Source organism: Oryctolagus cuniculus, chromosome 5 (genome assembly GCF_051225735.1).
Source record: "Oryctolagus cuniculus isolate XC-2025 breed Fujian yellow rabbit chromosome 5, ASM5122573v1, whole genome shotgun sequence".
Lineage (NCBI taxonomy): Eukaryota > Metazoa > Chordata > Mammalia > Lagomorpha > Leporidae > Oryctolagus > Oryctolagus cuniculus.
In genome coordinates this window covers 60,887,747-60,905,417 of record NC_142871.1, presented here as the reverse complement: position 1 = coordinate 60,905,417, position 17,671 = coordinate 60,887,747, and the positions used below count along the sequence as shown (strand labels likewise).

At 49.6% G+C, this 17,671-nt stretch overlaps 1 protein-coding gene across 13 annotated transcripts in view; it reads right to left on the bottom strand.

Annotated features, from left to right (window-relative positions):
• The window catches only part of SLC22A16 (solute carrier family 22 member 16), a 41,062-nt gene extending 23,812 nt beyond the window's left edge, over positions 1-17,250 (bottom strand). For 8 of the 13 annotated variants that reach the window (XR_016234556.1, XR_016234557.1, XM_002714913.6 and 5 more), the window contains exons 1-3: positions 16,667-17,250; positions 13,755-14,228; positions 8,116-8,233 (exon numbers count right to left, since the gene is read on the bottom strand). Coding sequence is in view for 11 of the 13 variants with exons in the window: in XM_002714913.6 (XP_002714959.3) it covers positions 8,116-8,233; positions 13,755-14,228; positions 16,667-16,719 (645 nt within the window). In the remaining 2 variants the exon portion in view is untranslated. Of the gene's footprint in view, positions 1-8,115; positions 8,234-13,754; positions 14,229-14,913; positions 15,016-16,666 lie in introns of those variants that run through there. The other 5 variants (XM_089333808.1, XM_089333813.1, XM_008263369.5 and 2 more) reach the window with 5 other exon arrangements.
• Between the last annotated feature and the right edge of the window lie 421 nt (positions 17,251-17,671).

The window sequence follows — 17,671 nt, the reverse complement described above, 5'->3', positions numbered from 1 at the left end:
CAGCATGCTGGGGCTCTCTGAACGCACAGGGACAGAGCAGCCCCGAGGAGTTGAGGGTCAGGGTTTTTATAGAGTTTTCAGAGACATTCTATACATCATGGTACCATTTAGCAAATCATCTCATCCAGTGGGAAATTCAAAGGACATCTCCTAGAATTGATTAGTGCATCCAATGGCGGGAACGGACCTAGTAAAGGTGGGTGGATGGCTTTGGGGTTGATGCCTTTTGAATTGATTGGCTGAAGCATAGGGTCCAAACTGATGGGGTGTACGTGCTGAACTGCAGGGTCTCAGGTAGCTATCAATCACCTTATCTGCCCTGAGAAGACACCAGGAACTCTAGGTATCTCTCTGTTATCTGTTAATTGGCTGTTGCTAGGAGAGTTTATCACAAGGGGAGTTCATTTATTTAGTTTTACACAAGTAGCAGGTCAAGACATAGGTCACGTAGTTTCGGTTCCTTATCTGCACGGCTGCACCTGGAACACATAGTTTTGGCTTAGGCTTGTAATTTTAAGTTTTAGCCCTTCACTCAGAAAAAAAAAAAAAAAAAAAAAACAGAAATTTTGGAGATGAAAACTTCAATCAATAAAAATGTGATTGAGAGCTTCACCTGAATAGATCAAGTCAAGGAAATAGATCAAGTCAAGGAAAATAGAATAGATCAAATCAAGGAAAATAGAATAGATCAAGTCAAGGAAAGAATTTCTGATATATAGAGCACAAAATTTTTGAAATACCCCAATCAGACAAAAAGAAAAGAATTAAAAAGACTGAAGAAAATCTATATTGGCCGGTGCCATGGCTCAATAGGCTAATCCTCCACCTTGCGGCACCAGCACACCGGGTTCTAGTCCCTGTCGGGGCGCCGGATTCTGTCCTGGTTGCCCCTCTTCCAGGCCAGCTCTCTGCTGTGGCCAGGGAGTGCAGTGGAAGATGGCCCAAGTGCTTGGACCCTGCACCCCATGGGAGACCAGGATAAGTACCTGGCTCCTGCCATCAGATCAGCGCGGTGCGCCGGCCGCAGCGCACCAGCCGCGGCGGCCAATGGAGGGTGAACCACAGGCAAAGGAAGACCTTTCTCTCTTTCTCTCTCTCTCACTGTCCACTCTGCCTGTCAAAAAAATAAATTAATTAAAAAAAAATAAAATCTATATGAAATCTGGGACACCATTAAGAAACCAAATATTGGCCGGCGCCGTGGCTCAATAGGCTAATCCTCCGCTTTGTGGCACTGGCACACTGGGTTCTAGTCCCGGTTGGGGTGCCGGATTCTGTCCTGGTTGCCCCTCTTCCAGGCCAGCTCTCTGCTGTGGCCAGGGAGTGCAGTGGAGGATGGCCCAAGTGCTTGGGCCCTGCACCCCATGGGAGACCAGGATGAGTACCTGGCTCCTGGCTTTGGATCAGCGTGATACGCCGGCCACAGAGCGCCAGCCATGGCAGCCATTGGAGGCTGAACCAATGGCAAAAGGAAGACCTTTCTCTCGGTCTCTCTCACTGTCCACTCTGCCTGTCAAAAAAAAAAAAAAAAAAAAAAAAAAAGAAGAAACCAAATATTCATATCACAGGGATTCCTGAAGAAGAAAAAGAAAAAGCACTGAGAACCTACTAAATGCAGTAAGAGTTGAAGGCTTCCCTGTGGGTGACCCCGTGAGGCTGCCTGCCTTGCCCTTGCAGGAGGTTGAGAGTGCATGGTGCGCCACGCCTCCTGGGAGGGACCCTGAAGCCTGGCTGCTGGCAGGTGGCGGGAGCCCTGGGGACACTTCCCCCAAGTCCCGCCTTCTGCCAATCAGGTAAACTGCTCCCAGGTGTGGCCCAGGCCCACCTGGAAAGCTACACTAGCTACATGACCTTCAAGCTGATTGGAGAGGCATTTTGGCGCCAGTGTCAGTTCTGTCCTATAGAGTTAGTGTTCCCTGAATTAGTTACGGCACTTCTGCCTGCCCTTTAAATGTGTACATGGTTGTGAATATAGATGGACATGTTCACCAAAGCCTGTCCCCGGTGCTTCTTGTGGAAGAACTCCATCGCCCTACTCTCCCCAATGGTCCGGCCTCACAGGGTGACTCTCTACTTCCCAAGTCTTGAAAGAAATATAGACATCCAGATACAAGAAGCTCAAAGGACCCGAAGCCGACTCACTCACAAAAATATTTTCTCTAAGGCATCTTGTATCCAAATTGTCAAAAGTTAAGGATAAGGAGAGATGCCTAAAGACTGTAACAGAAAAGCATCATGTTATATATAAATGAAAACCTGGTACACTAACATCAGACTTTTCAGAGAAACCTTACAGGGCAGAATGTAGTAGGATGATATATTCAAGGTCTTAAAAGCAAAAAACCTTCCAACCATAAACATTATAGATGATAAAGCTATCCTTTAGAAGTGAAGGAGAAATAAGGTATTTCCTGGATAAGCAAAAGCCAAGAGAACACACACTAACACAAAACAAGCCTTACAAGGAATTCTGAAGGGAGCCCTACATCAGAAATAAACACGCAAACACATGACACTATCAAATTCACCAACAGAGCAGGGATAATCAGTAAGCAATCATCAAAATGACAGGTGTTACTTCTCATCTATCAATACTAACCTTGAAAACAAATGTATTACATTCCTCAGCCAAAAGACTTAAAGTGGCTGTTTATATTAAAAAAAAAAAAAGACCCCCACCATATATAACCTACAGGAAACTTAAAGAAATAAAAATAAATGGAGGCCAAAAATGTATAGTAACTATAAGGAAAAAAAGAAAAACAGATTTGATTAAAACTTGCTTTGTGGAGGCAGAAATTTTTTAAAAATGACTCAGAGGACTTCATGAAAATTAAAACTTCTGTGCATCAAAATTTGAGGGAAAAGACAACCTCCAGAAAATATTTGTAAATCATATTTTTGGTCAGGGATCCTACAGAAACTACCACAATTCAATAACAACAAAAAAAAACCTAAGCAAACCAATTCAAAAATGGGCAATGGACTTGATTTCCCTAAATAAGACACACAACCAGCCAATAAGCACAAAACACAGATGTGCAGCATCATTAACCTAGGGAAATGCAAATCAGAGCCGCGGTGAGCTGTCACCTCCTAGCCAGGAGGATGGCTGCTGTTCAGAACCGCAGCAGTGAGGACTGCTGGTAAGGACGGAGAGAGACTGGAACCCTGTGCACTGCTGCCGGGGTGCACAACGGGGCAACCTCTGTGGAAAACGAGATGACAAGCCCTCAAAAAATTGACAAAGAGGGTTACCACACGACGCAGTGATTCCACTTCTGGGTACACCCCAGAGAACTGACAGCGAGGTCTCCCAGAGGAGCGTGCACCGCCGTGTTCTTCCCAACAGCCACAACACATCAGGAACCCAGAGTGAGCCGGCGGATGAACACAGGAGGAAAAGGTGGTAACTGCAAACAACGGGGTCTCGCTCAGCCTTGAGAAGGAAGCGCATTTTGCAGGAGCCTTGCGAACAGCAGGCTCAGTGAAATCAGTCACAAAAAGACAAATACTGTAGGATTCAACTTAAACTAGGTTCGTAGGGTAGTCGGACTCAGAGTTACGAAGCAGAAGGGGGCTGCCAGGGCTGGAGGCACGCGGGGAGGGGTGAGAGGGGTGAGAGGGGAGTTACTGTTAGTGGACACACGTTCAGCTTTGCAAGATAAAAGGAGTTCTGGAGATGCTTGGGGGTCCAGGGTTATACAACACCAATGCACTCAGTATCATTGACTGCCCCTACAGACGGCAATGGCACGTTTTATGTTACATGTGTTTTACCAGAGGGGAAAAAAAAAAAAAAAAAGCTAGGAAAGAACTTTGTTTTGAAAATTTGCTTATCTTTAAAAAAATTTGGTTTATAATAATGTGATTCTTGGAACAAAGAATGAATCAAATGATGAACTTTGCGGGAGGGGATGTGAAGTATTGGAATGTGTCCTACAAAAATATTTCATATTTGCCTTTCATAAGATAAATCATAAAGTTAATTTTATAAAGTTAATCTGGAGCACCACTCATCTCCCCGGGGCCTTTCTTCATCCTCTGACACTCATCGCTCTCCTTTGAAGCTTCATCACATCACTGTCCTCACGCTGTTAATGTTAAAAAGATTTATTTATTTATTTGAATGGCAGAGTTATAGAGAGGAGAGATAGAGAGAAAGATCTTCCATCTGCTGGATCCTTCCCCAGATGGTCACAATGGCCAGGACAGGGCCAGGCTGAAGCCAGGAGCCAGGAGTTTCATCCAAGTCTTCTACGTGGGGGCAGGGGCCCAAGCTCTTGGGTCATGTTCTGCTGCTTTCTCAGGCCATTAGCAGGGAGCTGGATCAGAGGTGGAGCAGCCAGGACACCATCCGGTCCCACATGGGATGCCGGAGTCCCAGGCTGTGGCTTTATCTGCCAGGCACCAGCCCCACTGACGTTAATTTCGTTGAAAAGTTCACTGGTCCACCTCTGCCAGAGCCCACGAGGTGGAGGGCTCTGGGGAGGCTTCAGGCAGGCAGGACTCACTACTTTAAGGAGATGTTGTAGTCCCCCTCCTGTGTAAGATCTCCAATTCCACCTTGCATGGGAGAATCACCATGATGCTGGACAGAGGGACACTCCCTCCACGGCCGAGGACTGACTCCAGCAGCAGGCGGGGAGGTGCTGGACATGGGCTGCTGGACTGGTGGTCAGATTCATATCTTTGTGACAACAGCCACTGAGCTCTGGGAATTGAAGATTTTTTCATTCAAACACCAGGGCAATTTAGAGGAGCTATGACTCCAATAATCACCCATGGGCTAACGTCATCAGATTTATTCTGCCTCGCAAACTCAAAACAACGAGCCAATTCACAGCCAAACTGCAGCACCGGCCCGTGACCCACAGCAGCGTTACCCCTAAAGCAGCATGAGCTCTAGCAAACTTAACTACCTCAGCCTACAAAACAGACACTTCATTGGAGAATTAGTCGAGGTCTATCATCATTCTCACAATCCAGCTTCATCATTGCCCTATCACAAGCCAGCATACTCATTGCAGCTCTCCCCTCCCCTTACACACCAATCTCAACACAGCAAGGAAAACGGACAGGCCACACGCACAAGCTTGATCCTTGTGCATGAGCCTACTCAAGCACAAGCTAGATCCTGTTCACACGAGAGAACAATCCCTGCATAGCTCTTTCCCCAAATATGCCTGTCACTTACCTCTAAAATTATTCAGGGCCCATCTACTGGAAATATGGTTTAAAAGAAACATGGCAGCCTAGGAATGACATTGAACCCCGACCGACAGGAGCCCTCCACCCAAGAAGGCCCTTGGCAAGCATTAGCGGCTATTAGAGCACACAAGCGAGAGTGTGAAAACCTTCCACTCCTACAAATTGCCTGGTGAAACGGAGCTGTAACATTAGTCCCTGTCAAGTTGTTCAACTCTCCTTATTTCTCCCGAATGCAACCCACTTCCTGCTGGCTGCCGCTGTCATCGGATTCAGACAATCTGTACACAACTGCCTGAGCAATTCCAGAGGCTCCTGCAATCCACTTACATGCATCACCTCCATGGATAACGCTCTATTGCTCACATCTGCTTCCGACTCCAACTCCACACAGCAGCCAGAATGAGTACTGCACACCCAACCCTCCTCCCGAACCCCTTCGAGGCCTTGCATAGCCTGTAGGAGAAAGAGCCAAATCTTTTTTTTTTTTTTTAAGATTTATTTATTTATTTGAAAGTCAGAGTTTCACAGAGAGAGAAGAGTCAGAGAGGTCTTCCATCTGTTGGTTCAGTCCCCAGTTGGCCACAACAGCCAGAGCTGGAACAGCGCTGATCTGAAGCCAGGAGCCAGAAGCTTCCTCCAGGTCTCCCACTTGGGTGCAGGGGCCCAAGGACTTGGGCCATCTTCTACTGCTTTCCCAGGCCATAGCAGAGAGCTGGATCGGAAGTGGAGCAGCCAGGACTTGAACCAGCACCCATATGGGATACCAGCACTGCAGGCAGCAGCTTTACCTACTATGCCACATGGCTGGCCCAGAGCCAAATCTTTACCATCCTGCAAGGTCCTGCTACTGCCTGCCTCACACCATCCCCCCCACCCCACCCCAGCCTCCTCAAGAACCTCACCCCTGTCTATTCTCCAGCCTTCAATTCTCCTCTCAGGGCATTCTCACCTGCTGCTACCACTGCTGGAATGTCCTGTTCTCACACATCCCTCAGACTAACACGTCCCTGACCCTACCCTCCAGACTGCAGCGGGACCCCCTCTCATCATCACCATTGTATTTAGTTTTGAGAATGGCTGATCAGCACCCTGCCTTCCACTGCACTGCAGGGAAATGGAGACTGCTGGGTCTGGTTTACTTGGCTGGGCCTAGTTTACTCTGTCGGCAGCTCCACAGCTGTGTCCAGTGAATGAATCTGCATGACCTGCCGTGCTCAGACCTGCACCACAAACACAAAGCCCATGAGAACCAAAGCAAAGAGACCCTCAAAATGACGGCCAGAGTTCACGGGTGTATTTGCAGGTGCAGCCTCATTTTCTTGGTTTCATGAACCAACGCATGGTATTTTGCAAGACTGAAACAAGTGTTTTCAGAATTATCCATTCAGTTTTCCAAGAGGACTGTCCCACTCCCTCAGCACCTGTGCCTCTGTGGAGCCACCACTCCCACGAGAAGGTCTGTCTCATCAAACAGCACTCAGGTTCCAGAGGTGTGTTCTCAGGGCAAACAGAACTTCTGGTTGCCACCTTCTAGCTTAAAAACCCTTTGCATTCTTAAATATATGTTATCAGTCTCTTTTCAAGGTGCAGTAGCTCCCATTCTAAGGTTTCTTATGCATCCTCCCAGCCCTTGGCTATGTGGATGGGTTCCAGCCATTGGTGAAGCCTCCACATGGACCCCTCCCCTTGTCCCCTGGGGGGTGGGGATGCAGGGCTTTGTGCTGAGATGAGCACCCTTGGCTCCCTCGGGACTCTCGGATCATCAGTCCTGCTGCAAGGCGCTCTGGGCCTGCCCTGCTCCGCCCCAGATGGAAACTGCACTCTGCCAGGTGTGCCCAGTGAAGTCCCACCCAGCCTCACTGCTGCTGCTGCTCTGGAGTCGGGAGACCTGTCTGCATGCCTCACAGCCTCACAGAGCGTGGACACACGAGTCCTGGCTTGCCAGGAATCCCTGCTGTCACAGCTGCCGTGGTGAGGCACAGACACCCTAAGCCAGGGCAACCCTGCAGGTGTTCACCTTTCATCTGGCAGAGTCCTGACAACAACCAGGGAAACAGGCACTTTTTTCTGTGGTTAACGGATTAGACATGGAGGCTCCAAGTGGATAACGTGTTTGCTCCAGGTCGGCTAACAAGCCAACAGATGACTAAGGTGTTGTTCAAACTCCACACCCTTACTGCCGACTCCCCTGCTCCTCTCAGGCAGAGGTCTCACACACACCTCACAAAAGACTTTAACCAACTGGCGCCGTGGCTCACTAGTCTAATCCTCCACCTGCAGCACCGGCACCCCGGGTTCTAGTCCCACTTGGGGCGATGGATTCTGTCCCGGTTGCTCCTCTTCCAGTCCAGCTCTCTGCTGTGGCCCGGGAAGGCAGTGGAGGATGGCCCAAGTGCTTGGGCCCTGCACCCACATGGGAGACCAGAAAGAGGCACCTGGCTCCTGGCTTCGGATCAGTGCAACGCCAGCTGTAGTGGCCATTTGGGGGGTGAACCAATGGAAGGAAGACCTTTCTCTCTGTCTCTCTCTCTAACTCTGCCTGTAAAAAAAAAAAAAAAAAAAAAAAGACTGTAGCCATACACCTCAGCTGTCTGCTTGGTTCAGGGATACAGCCCCCAACTACACCAATGTAATTGCTCTGAAATTTAAAAAAAAAAAAAAATGCCCTGGAGTCCTTCCTGGGATGTGTGTCACATTCCAGGCTTGAGGCCAACACACAGTTTTTGCCTGGTCAGCAACGTGTTTCCAGGTTAGTGAGTTCTTCTCTAAACATAAGGCGTTAAATCTCCACAAACTGACTTCTGCTGCGCCGTGAGCAAAGACTTGTCCTCGATCGCCCTCACTAGATTCTAACAAGCTTTGGAAATACCGCAGCACAATCGCAGAGGGAAAGGCAGAACTCACCATGGCCAGAAAAAAGCGTGCAATCATGAAGATGTAGTAGTCAAAGGTAAATGTGGACAGGATTCCAAACAGAAAGATGCCGGTGCTTGTGAACCACAAGACCACTTGTCTTCCCTTCCTGAAAAACAAGAATCACACAGCACAGGAGAAGGTTTGCTTGAAACTGTTGCCACGGTAGTTCTTGTTCCTGAGAGGGGAAATGTTGCCGACATTTTTAATAGCCAGTGCATACGACTGCTGTTACTCATTCACTGCTTTTGGGCAAATCATGAGTGGACACAACTTCTTTCAGAGACCAGCCTTTCCTGGAGAGGCTCTGAGCTAAGCTGCTGGTACACAGACGTGACCACCCGGGTCACCCTCATCGGTTGGCTGGGATGCAGGGCACAGCAGGGAGACGGCATCCTTTCCCTCCAGGGCATGGGCGCTCTGACCCGCTGGGTCGTCTTCCCCGCCAGGCTGGCTCTCTGTCCACCAAGGTTCCCACAGCTCTGCTACGTCCTTCTAAACCCCGGGGAGCTACCTTCTGCTCCTATATCAGGTGCATACTTGCTCTACATTTTCATCACTGAGAGAGGCATTTCTTTGTCTAAATACAAACAATAATCCTGACAGATTTAGAAAACTGTCATATTATTCAATGATATTGGATCGATCATATTATTGGATACAAGATCCCAGCTTTTGAGGTATTCAATTTGGTGGCTTTTCGAGTATCAGAAAATCGGGCAACCATCTTCACTCTAATTGCAGGACACAGTCATCACCGGAAAAGGAATGCTGAACCTGGGGCCATCACTCCCTGTTCTCTGCTCCCTCCAGTCCCCGTTAACCATCAACCTACTTTGTCTCTACAGATGTGCCTGTTCTGCACAGTGTATTCAAATGGAATCAAACAATGTGTGGCTGACTTCTTACAGATTTATTCATTCATCTGAAAGGCAGAGGGAGAGAGAGAAAGAGAGAGAGAGAGAGAGAGGAGAGACACAGAGAACTGATGTCTTCCATATGCTGGTTCACTCCCCAGTTGTCTTCAACAGCCAGGGCCAAACCAGGCTGAGGGCAGGAGCTAGAAACTCTATCTAGGCCTCTCACATGGGTGGCAAGAACTCAAGTACTTGAGCCATTTCCTCCTGCCTCCCAGGAGCATTGGCAGGAAGCTGGACTGGAAGCAGGAGCAGGACTCAGTCCTAAGCACTCTGATATGGGATACAGGTGTCCCTAGTGGCTGCTTAACCTGCTGCACCACAGCACCCACCTCGGCGTCTGCCTTGTTGACATGACCATCCTCTTGGGCTGTGAAGAGGTCTCTCACTGTGGATCTGACTTCCGTTTTTCTGATAACTAAGGATACTGGGCATAATTTCACGTGTGTATTACGCATTTCTATTTATTCTTTAGTGAAATATCTGTCCCTGTCCTTTGTCCACTTTTATATTAGTCTATTTGGTTTTCTTAACATTGAGTTTTAGGAGTTGTTTACATATTCTGGATGGTAGACTCTCACCAGATGTGTGACTTACAAATATTTTTCTCCATGCTGTTCATCTCTGATTAGTTTGAAGGCAAAAAGAACAGACTGGAGCCCAACAACAGAGGTACTTGTGGAGCAGAGCACGTGCAAGCGGAGGAAACGCATCTTCTTCACACCCACATACGCGGGTAGGGATTGTTGCCTGTCCCGGTGGCTGTTCCCCACCTCATCTGGGCCATCTAAAGTGATTTCTCCCTGTCACTCACGATCGTCTCCCTGCCATGGCGGCTTCACTCTTGGCCAGTGAGCGCCTTCTCGTGCCAAGAACAGAGACCGACAGAGACAGCTCCCTGCTCTGCTGCGTTCAGCCTTCTCTTCCCCTCCACCTCTCTGCAGACCCCAGCCTCTTCCTCTGCAAACGCCCTTTTGTGACCTTCACCTTGGATCGTGCCTCTCTGTGTGTTCTCTGTGGTCTGGATCTACCCAACGCTTTTTCTTTCCCTCCGCTCTGATTCCTTCCTTTCAGTTGAAGTCTTCCCCCACCAGAGAAAAGAACCTTCTCTTGACCCCGTGGCTCCTCTGGCTGCCCTGCGTTTCCTCCCATGACAGACCAATCAAAGGGAACATCCACTTCCTCCCTCCCGGCTCACTGCCTCAGCCGGGTGCAAGCAACTCTTCTAAGATCGCTCTGCAGTCACCAAGGGGCTCTCAAGCTGCCCTACGCTTGCAGAACGTCACCTTCTCCTGGTTCTGCTCATGGCTGCCTTGATGCTGGCCTCTCCCAGCATCCTCCACGGCACACGCCACCCTGCTCATGGCATCTGGCTCCCAGAGCCAAGCGGGGGACTCAGTGCAGGCAAGAGTCCAATAACTGAGTGATCAGCACCATCCCCCAGGGTCTGCATCACCAGGAAGAGGGAATCGGAAGCTGACCGTGGCTACTGAACCCACATACTTCAAAGTGGAACGTGATATCACAACCAGCAGGCAGATGCCTGTGCAGGAAGCTGAATTTTAAAGGCTCATCAGGAGCCAGTTCCTGCTGCAGTTCCCCAGGCTGGGTCACTAACGCCCCACTCACCTTCTGGCCTTAGCTGTTCCTCCCCACTTCAATGTCTTACAGAGCTGCCATTTTTCATTGCTGCTGTGTTGCTGGGATTAATTTGGAATATATTTTCTCTTTTTTGTCCTGAATCCAAGGACAGTACAAACTGAAAATATTCAAATACGCTTCTCTGTTCTAAAGATGCTCTCTCCCTAGTATTTCCTGAATTGGATCACAACAGCAACTGGCATGCAGGCTCCCAAGTGTTAACACAGTCCCCCTGCAGACGCCCTCCCTCCGCATGTCCATCACCCGGTTCCATTAGTTTGGAAATGCCTCCCAAATGTCTCCAGCCGCACCCCGCTTTTCAACCTCTTATTCAGTCCTTCACCATTTCTTACATTCTTCACACTCATCTTCCTAAGCTCACACCCACACGGCTCCCACACTCCCTAGGAAGAAAGCAGCCTCCAGCCAGTTCCTCCTTCCATCCTACTCTCCTGCTGCACTGACTTCCCACAGTTCCCTGCTCGTGCCAAGTTCTCTCACAGCACAAAGAGCTGCTCCCTCCCCTTGTGAAGGCTTCTCCAGCTGACAGCTTCTAATGAGCCTTTGCAGCCAGGTTAGCGCACAGGCGTGGGGCCTAGGGGTAGACATCCGTGTCCTCTATCAGTGTCCCTGGGGTCAACGCCCACCTCCAGCTCCTGATCCCACCTTCCTGCTAATGCAAACCCTGGGACACAGCGGCAGTGACTCAAGTTACTGGAATGCTGTCACCCATGTGGGAGACCTGGATTGGGTCCCCGGCTTGAGCCTTGGCCCAGACCCAGCTGTTGTGGGCATTTAGGGAGTGACCCAGCAGATAGGAACACATGCACTCTCTCTCTCTCAAATAAATAAAATTTGTCAAAAATAAGATGAAACTCAGATCAAATGCAAAATGTTTCCTGGCCATCCCTCGGTGTCTCATGGCAGAAATTAAAGAGAGACTACACCGGCTGGGCTCAACTCCCACTCCACCCCTTCCTCCCCAAGTGAGCTTCCTATGCTTCCTTTTCTTCATCAGTACAAAAAGGCCCAGTAATGCCTACCTCACAGACTTCATTAAGTAGTTAAATGAGAGGACACACAAACTATGGCACATAGTGCCTGGTGCATAGTGAATTGTGAATAAATGGGAGTGATCATTATTTTAAAAGCATTGGCCACATTTCATTGAAATTACCTGTTCAAAAATCTATATCCTCCATCTTAGCTTAAGAATGGGGCCAGATTTTATTTATAAAATAAAATACTATAGCATACACACAATTATGCATAAAATGTGTACAGGTTAGAGAACAATAAATAAACCTCTGTAAATCACAGCCCAAGAGATCACCGCGCGCCACCTCCTTGCTGGTATTTGCAGCTCCCTTTGTCATTACAAACCCTTGACCCCATTCTAGAAGGAATCATTATCCTAACTTTAGCGATAATCAATTACTTGCTTTTTTTCCCCCATTTTACCACTTTTATAAGCAATCCTAGACTACAAAAGATAAGTAATATACCTTATTGCTTATAAACATTAAGTTAGCTCTGCTATATGATTTTAAACTTTCAACACCAGAACAGAATTGTGTTACTCTATGATTCACTACTCTTTTAAAAGATTTATTTATTTATTTATTTGAAAGGCAGAGTTACAGAGAAAGGAAGCAAAAAAGAGAGAGAGACCACTACCTTCCATCTACTGGTTCACTCCCCCAGTGACGGCAACAGCCAGGCCGAAGCCAGGAGCCAAGAGCTTCTTCCAGATCTTCCACATGGGTAGCAGGGGCCCAAACACTTGGGCCATTTTCCACTACTATCCTGGGCCATTAGCAGGGAACTGTATTGGAAGTGGAGCAGGCGGGACAGGAATTGCCAACCATATGGGATGCTGTCGTCACAGGCAATGACTTTACCTGCTCTGCCACAATGCCAGGCCCCACCTGCTGCTTTCACTCAACATCATGTTTAGGAAATTCACCCATGTTGTCCTGCAGCTCATTATTTTCACGGGCACACATTCTACTGCAAGAATACACGACGACTCATACATCTACAGTATGGTGGAAGGGTGTGTGAGTGTCCCCACATCATTGCCAGCATTTATTGTTTTTTGACTTTTGGATGATAGCGATTCTAACAGAGATAAGGTAAAACCTCATTGCGGTTTTGATTTACATTTCTCTGAAGTGGTGTTGGGATTCAATCCCACACACTCCGATATGGGATGCAGGAGTCCCACATGGTGGCTTACTCCACTGCACCGCAACACCTGCCCCTGGTCTGTTTCGCTGATGGTGTTCTCACCAACTTACTGCTGAAATGGAATCCCCAGTGCAAGTCTTGAGAGGTGAGGTCTTCGGGGGCCATGAAGTCAAGGGTGGAATTAGCACCCTTGTGAAAGGGCTCAGGGTTGCAGAGACTGCTCTGCCGCCTTCCACCCCAACTCCCACAGGAGGACGCTGCAGGCACCCCCCTCCCAGGGACACAAAAACAAGACACCACCTTGGAACAGAGAGCAGCCCTCAGCAGCCTCCACTCCTTCTGCAACCTTGATCTTGGACTGCTCAGCCTCCAGAACTTGGAGAAAGGAATTTCTAGTGTTTGTACATCGCCCAGTGTGTGGTGTTGTTTTAGAAGCACAAGACAGGTGGCAGATTAAATCCACAATTTCGTAATGACTGCTTAGGACCAGGTCACCCCTCTTAAACAGGCAGTCTATTTAAGGGGAAAAAAGAATTCAGAGTCAAAAGCAGTATCTACTGAATAGTTACAGGCACAGGACAATTTCTTCCTAAGCGACACTTACAGTGATGATACTACTTCCATTACCAGCTTCTAACTAAAGAGCCTGAAACACAGACAAGTTAGGGGATTTCCACAGCTAATAAGTGGCAGAACCAGGATTTGAACCCAGGCAGACTATTTTCAGGGCCCGCCCTAAGTATTGGGTCAACAAATAGGTAGGTATTTATGGGAGGCACAGAAATGACTGAGTTCTGGATGTCACTTCCTGCCTGCTAAGTAAACTGGATAGGAAAATGACCCCTACACACTAATGGAAGAATCCCAAATATTTCATCTTACTTGTCAGAAAAGTAGCCAAAGATGATCGCCCCCAGCAGGACTCCAAACATAAAAATGGGCTGGATCAGCTTTGCAAACAATTTCTGGTCACAGATCAGATTCCATTTGGTCACCACGGTGCTTTTCCATTGCCTTTGGTCATATACGTAGCCGTCCGAGCAAGGAAAGTGAGGCTCACTGCCGCTGTTTGCTGCATGTAATGGGCTGTCCCTGCGCACTCTACCGCACCGGGAGAGGTCCCAGACCTCACCGTTCTGCAGCTCTGCTGTGATGTGCTCTTTATGGTCCGGGGACATCAGGGCCCACACATCCTCCAGCTTCGCGACAGAGGTATTGTGGACAACAAACTTACTCACGTTGCCTGGGGGCTTGCAGGCATGCTCGGGAGCAACTACCAAAATCATGGAACCCATGTAATGGATACCACAAGACATGTTCTGGAAGGCACATATAAAATAGATGAACACCTGGAACCTGCAAAGAGAAGAAAAGCTGGTTATTCTACCTGTATTATAGGCTAAAAAAAAGAACATAAGCAAATACCAAGGGTCCCCATGTGTTTGCCCTAGCATATATAAACAGATGGGCAAACACAGAAATAATCATAAATATGTTTGTAACTTCCGGTACATGCATGAACCACATAGCTGCATCTACTGTCAGGACTGAGAGGCAGTGACATCCCAACAGTAAAAAGCACAACCCTTGCCCATAACTTGGTTTCTAAGTACCAATCTCCACCAAAAGGAGCCAGAAGAAAATGGCTCATTTTAAGAGGACAGGGAGAATGTAAGAGAAGACTGCCGAATCTAATAGTAGCAGAAAGTAAGGAAGTGTCCGAAAAACAAAAGGATGAAAGTGTGGCAAAGGACACAGGAGCCAGCCTCCAACAGCCCCCAAATGCCAAAGCCAAACTAATTTGAGCAACAATGTAAATAGCATAGTATTACCCACACAGTCCCCAAAAGTATAACATAAATACATGAAGCCGTACAATGATGGCTAAATTTATGTGTCCATGTGAGCAGGTTAAGGGAGGCCAGAAGCTCAGCGCTTCAATCAGCAGACTGAGTAGGGCAGATCATCCTCTCCCGTGGGAGTGGGCATCAGCCCATCCCTGAGAGCCACAACAGAACAAAAAGACTGAGGAAGGGCAAACCTGCTCGCCCTGCTGAAGCTAAGACATCATCTTCCCAGGCACCAGCACTCCTACGTCAGGTTTGTACCATGAGCCCGCCTGTTCTCAGCCCCTGGTCTTTGGACTGGACCACACCACTGGCACTCCTGGCTCTCAACCTTGCAAACCATTGATCATGGGACACGTGGCTTCTATAGCAATGTGAGCAATCTCTCTCTCTCTCTCTCTCTCTCTCTCTCTCTCTCTCTCACACACACACACACACACACACAGACATCCATGCTTATGAGTTCTATATCTGTGCATTCAAAGATCGAAAATATACCCCCTCCCAAATTGTGTCTGGACTGAGTATGTGCAGACTTTTTGTCTTGTCATTATTCCCTAAGCACCACCGCAGGACACCTAGCAGCACGGCACTGACACTGTCTCAGGCATAATGATTAATCCAGTCCCGATTAAAGTGCATGGGCAGCTTACAGGCAAACTCGCCATTTTAGATCAACTTGAGCACTCACAGATCCCAGTGTCCAAGGAGGTCCCGAAACCAATCCCACTAATAAAATTACATTAATAGTACAACTACCAAAGCTAGTCTCCAAGGTGTGGTATTAGTACCATCTCCCCAGAGCTGTGAGGTAGGTGACTGTGTGTGGCGTTCTCATAATAAACGTTTCTACTACCATACTGTAAACTCCTGTGTACTATCATCACCCCTCGTTTACAGTAAATAAAATGCTCATGACCATTTAGCTAACAGGGGCAGAGCCAAGACAGGAGCTCAGACATCCAGCCTCATGGCTCATCTTGAACCCCTGAGCTCTTCTGTTTCCAAAGCACATAGTGAGACAGTGCAGACAGGGCCTGGCCCAGCCTTGTTTGTTCCCTGTGCTCAGCAGAGCAGGATGGGAGAACCCACAAGCCAATGGACAGCCACCGGCTCTGACAATGCCTGGCTGCGACTGGATCTGTGCCCTCGACAGAGAAGCCCTGACTTCTCATCTGCGAAACGGGACACACAGCCGACCTCGCAGGGCCACAGCGACGACTGAGCGCACCCAGCACCAGCGCCTGTGGCCTCCCCCTCGGCGCTCTGCTCCACACTTCCTGTCCCCACACGGAGAATCACCTCCACGCGAGAGCCGCCTTCCCCTCCAACCTCAACCTATCACCTACCCACAAGGCCCGGCAGAGGACAAGACAGGAATCTGTGCTGCCAATACGTGTTTTCCCCTAATCAGGTTAGCAACTGAAAGCAGGTGTGCACAGGGAATCCACTTGGGTTCCCTTTGGGTTCCACACCGCAGTAGCTCTGCGTCCTGAACCCACCAGCCTCGGTTTCCTAACCACTGGAACAGGGATCCGAACACCTCCCTTGCTCACCCACGTCAGGCGTCAAGTCAAGAACTGCAAAAGCACCCAGAAGTCACCAGGTTTTCATAAAGAGCAACCAATGGCACCAACGGTCGGGGGGGCGGTTCAGAAGGGGCAGGCGATGCTCTACCCAAAGCCCTGGCCATGGAGGTCCAGGCTCCGGCTCCTGCAGACTGCGCGCCGAGGGGCCCGCTCGCCTGTGCCTCTGGGCTCTGCTGGCTTCGGGAAGGTCCCGCCGCGGGGGGCCGGCCGGGCGGGTGCGGGTCGGGGCATCGCTGGGGAAGGAGAGGGAGTGGAGGTGTCGTCGGATCCCGAGCGCGGCGCAGGAACTGCACTGCAACGCAAAGCGGCGCTGTCCAGCGGCGCCCACACCCGCCTGGCTGCCCCCCCGGAGGCCTACCTGCCGAAGTGCCCCACGTGGTCGAAAATCAGCTCCACGCCCGGGTACTTCATGGTGCTGTCGCGCCGACCCGCCTCGGAGCGCCCGCCTTCTGCGGGCCCGCGCGTTAAGGGCTCGCGACTCGGGCGTGACGGGCTCTTCGCAGGCACCCGCACCTCAGGGTTCTCGGAACCGCCGCGGCCTCTCGGTGCGTGTGGTCCCTGGAGTCCGCCCGGCCCAACCGCCCTGCCTCAGACCGCGCCGCGGCACGTGGAGCTCGGTGGCCCGCGTGGGGCCAGGCGTCGGCGTTCCGGGCCGCGCATCCCCGTGGGCCCGGGCTCGAACACAGCCAGCCCGGGCAGGGCCCACCTTCCTTCGGGAAGGCCCGGGCAGTGACCTGGCGAGAAGATGGCCCGCGGCTGGCCCGCAGAGGCCGAGCGGACGCGCTGGTCCCCGCCCCGACCACAGGGAGGACGCCCTCTCCAGTCCTCTGGCGGCGCCTGCCCCATGGCTGCCCGGGCGTCCCCCCTCTGGGGCCGCGGGGTCGCCGGCTGCAGGCTCTTGACCCTTCAGGCCCTGGTTGGTTAAGCACCTGGCTTTGGGGCCTTATTTAATGACTTTCTTGTTCTGGCCACTAGGTGGCACCTATTCTATAGAAAAATTGGGGAAAAAAATTACTTCAGGAATGAAAAGTGTAAAATCTTTCTCAATAATAGTTCTTCTTGGTTTTGTAACCATGTCAACTTTGAGGAACTTAAAACTGCAACATCCTTGCAATGTATGTTAGCACCAAGTGTAACATTTTGATCCAACCTATAGATCAAGAAATATTGGACTATTACAAGAGAATGTACTACGGTACTTGAAAAAGTCCAGGGGAAAATGGAATAGAAAGCATGAGTTTATTTGGGTAAAAATTTGAGGAGTGAGTGTTTGATCTAGCAGATAAGATGTCCCTGTCCCATAGCGAAGTCCTTGGGTTTGATCCCCAGCTCTGGTGTCTAATTCCAGTGTTAATACACACCC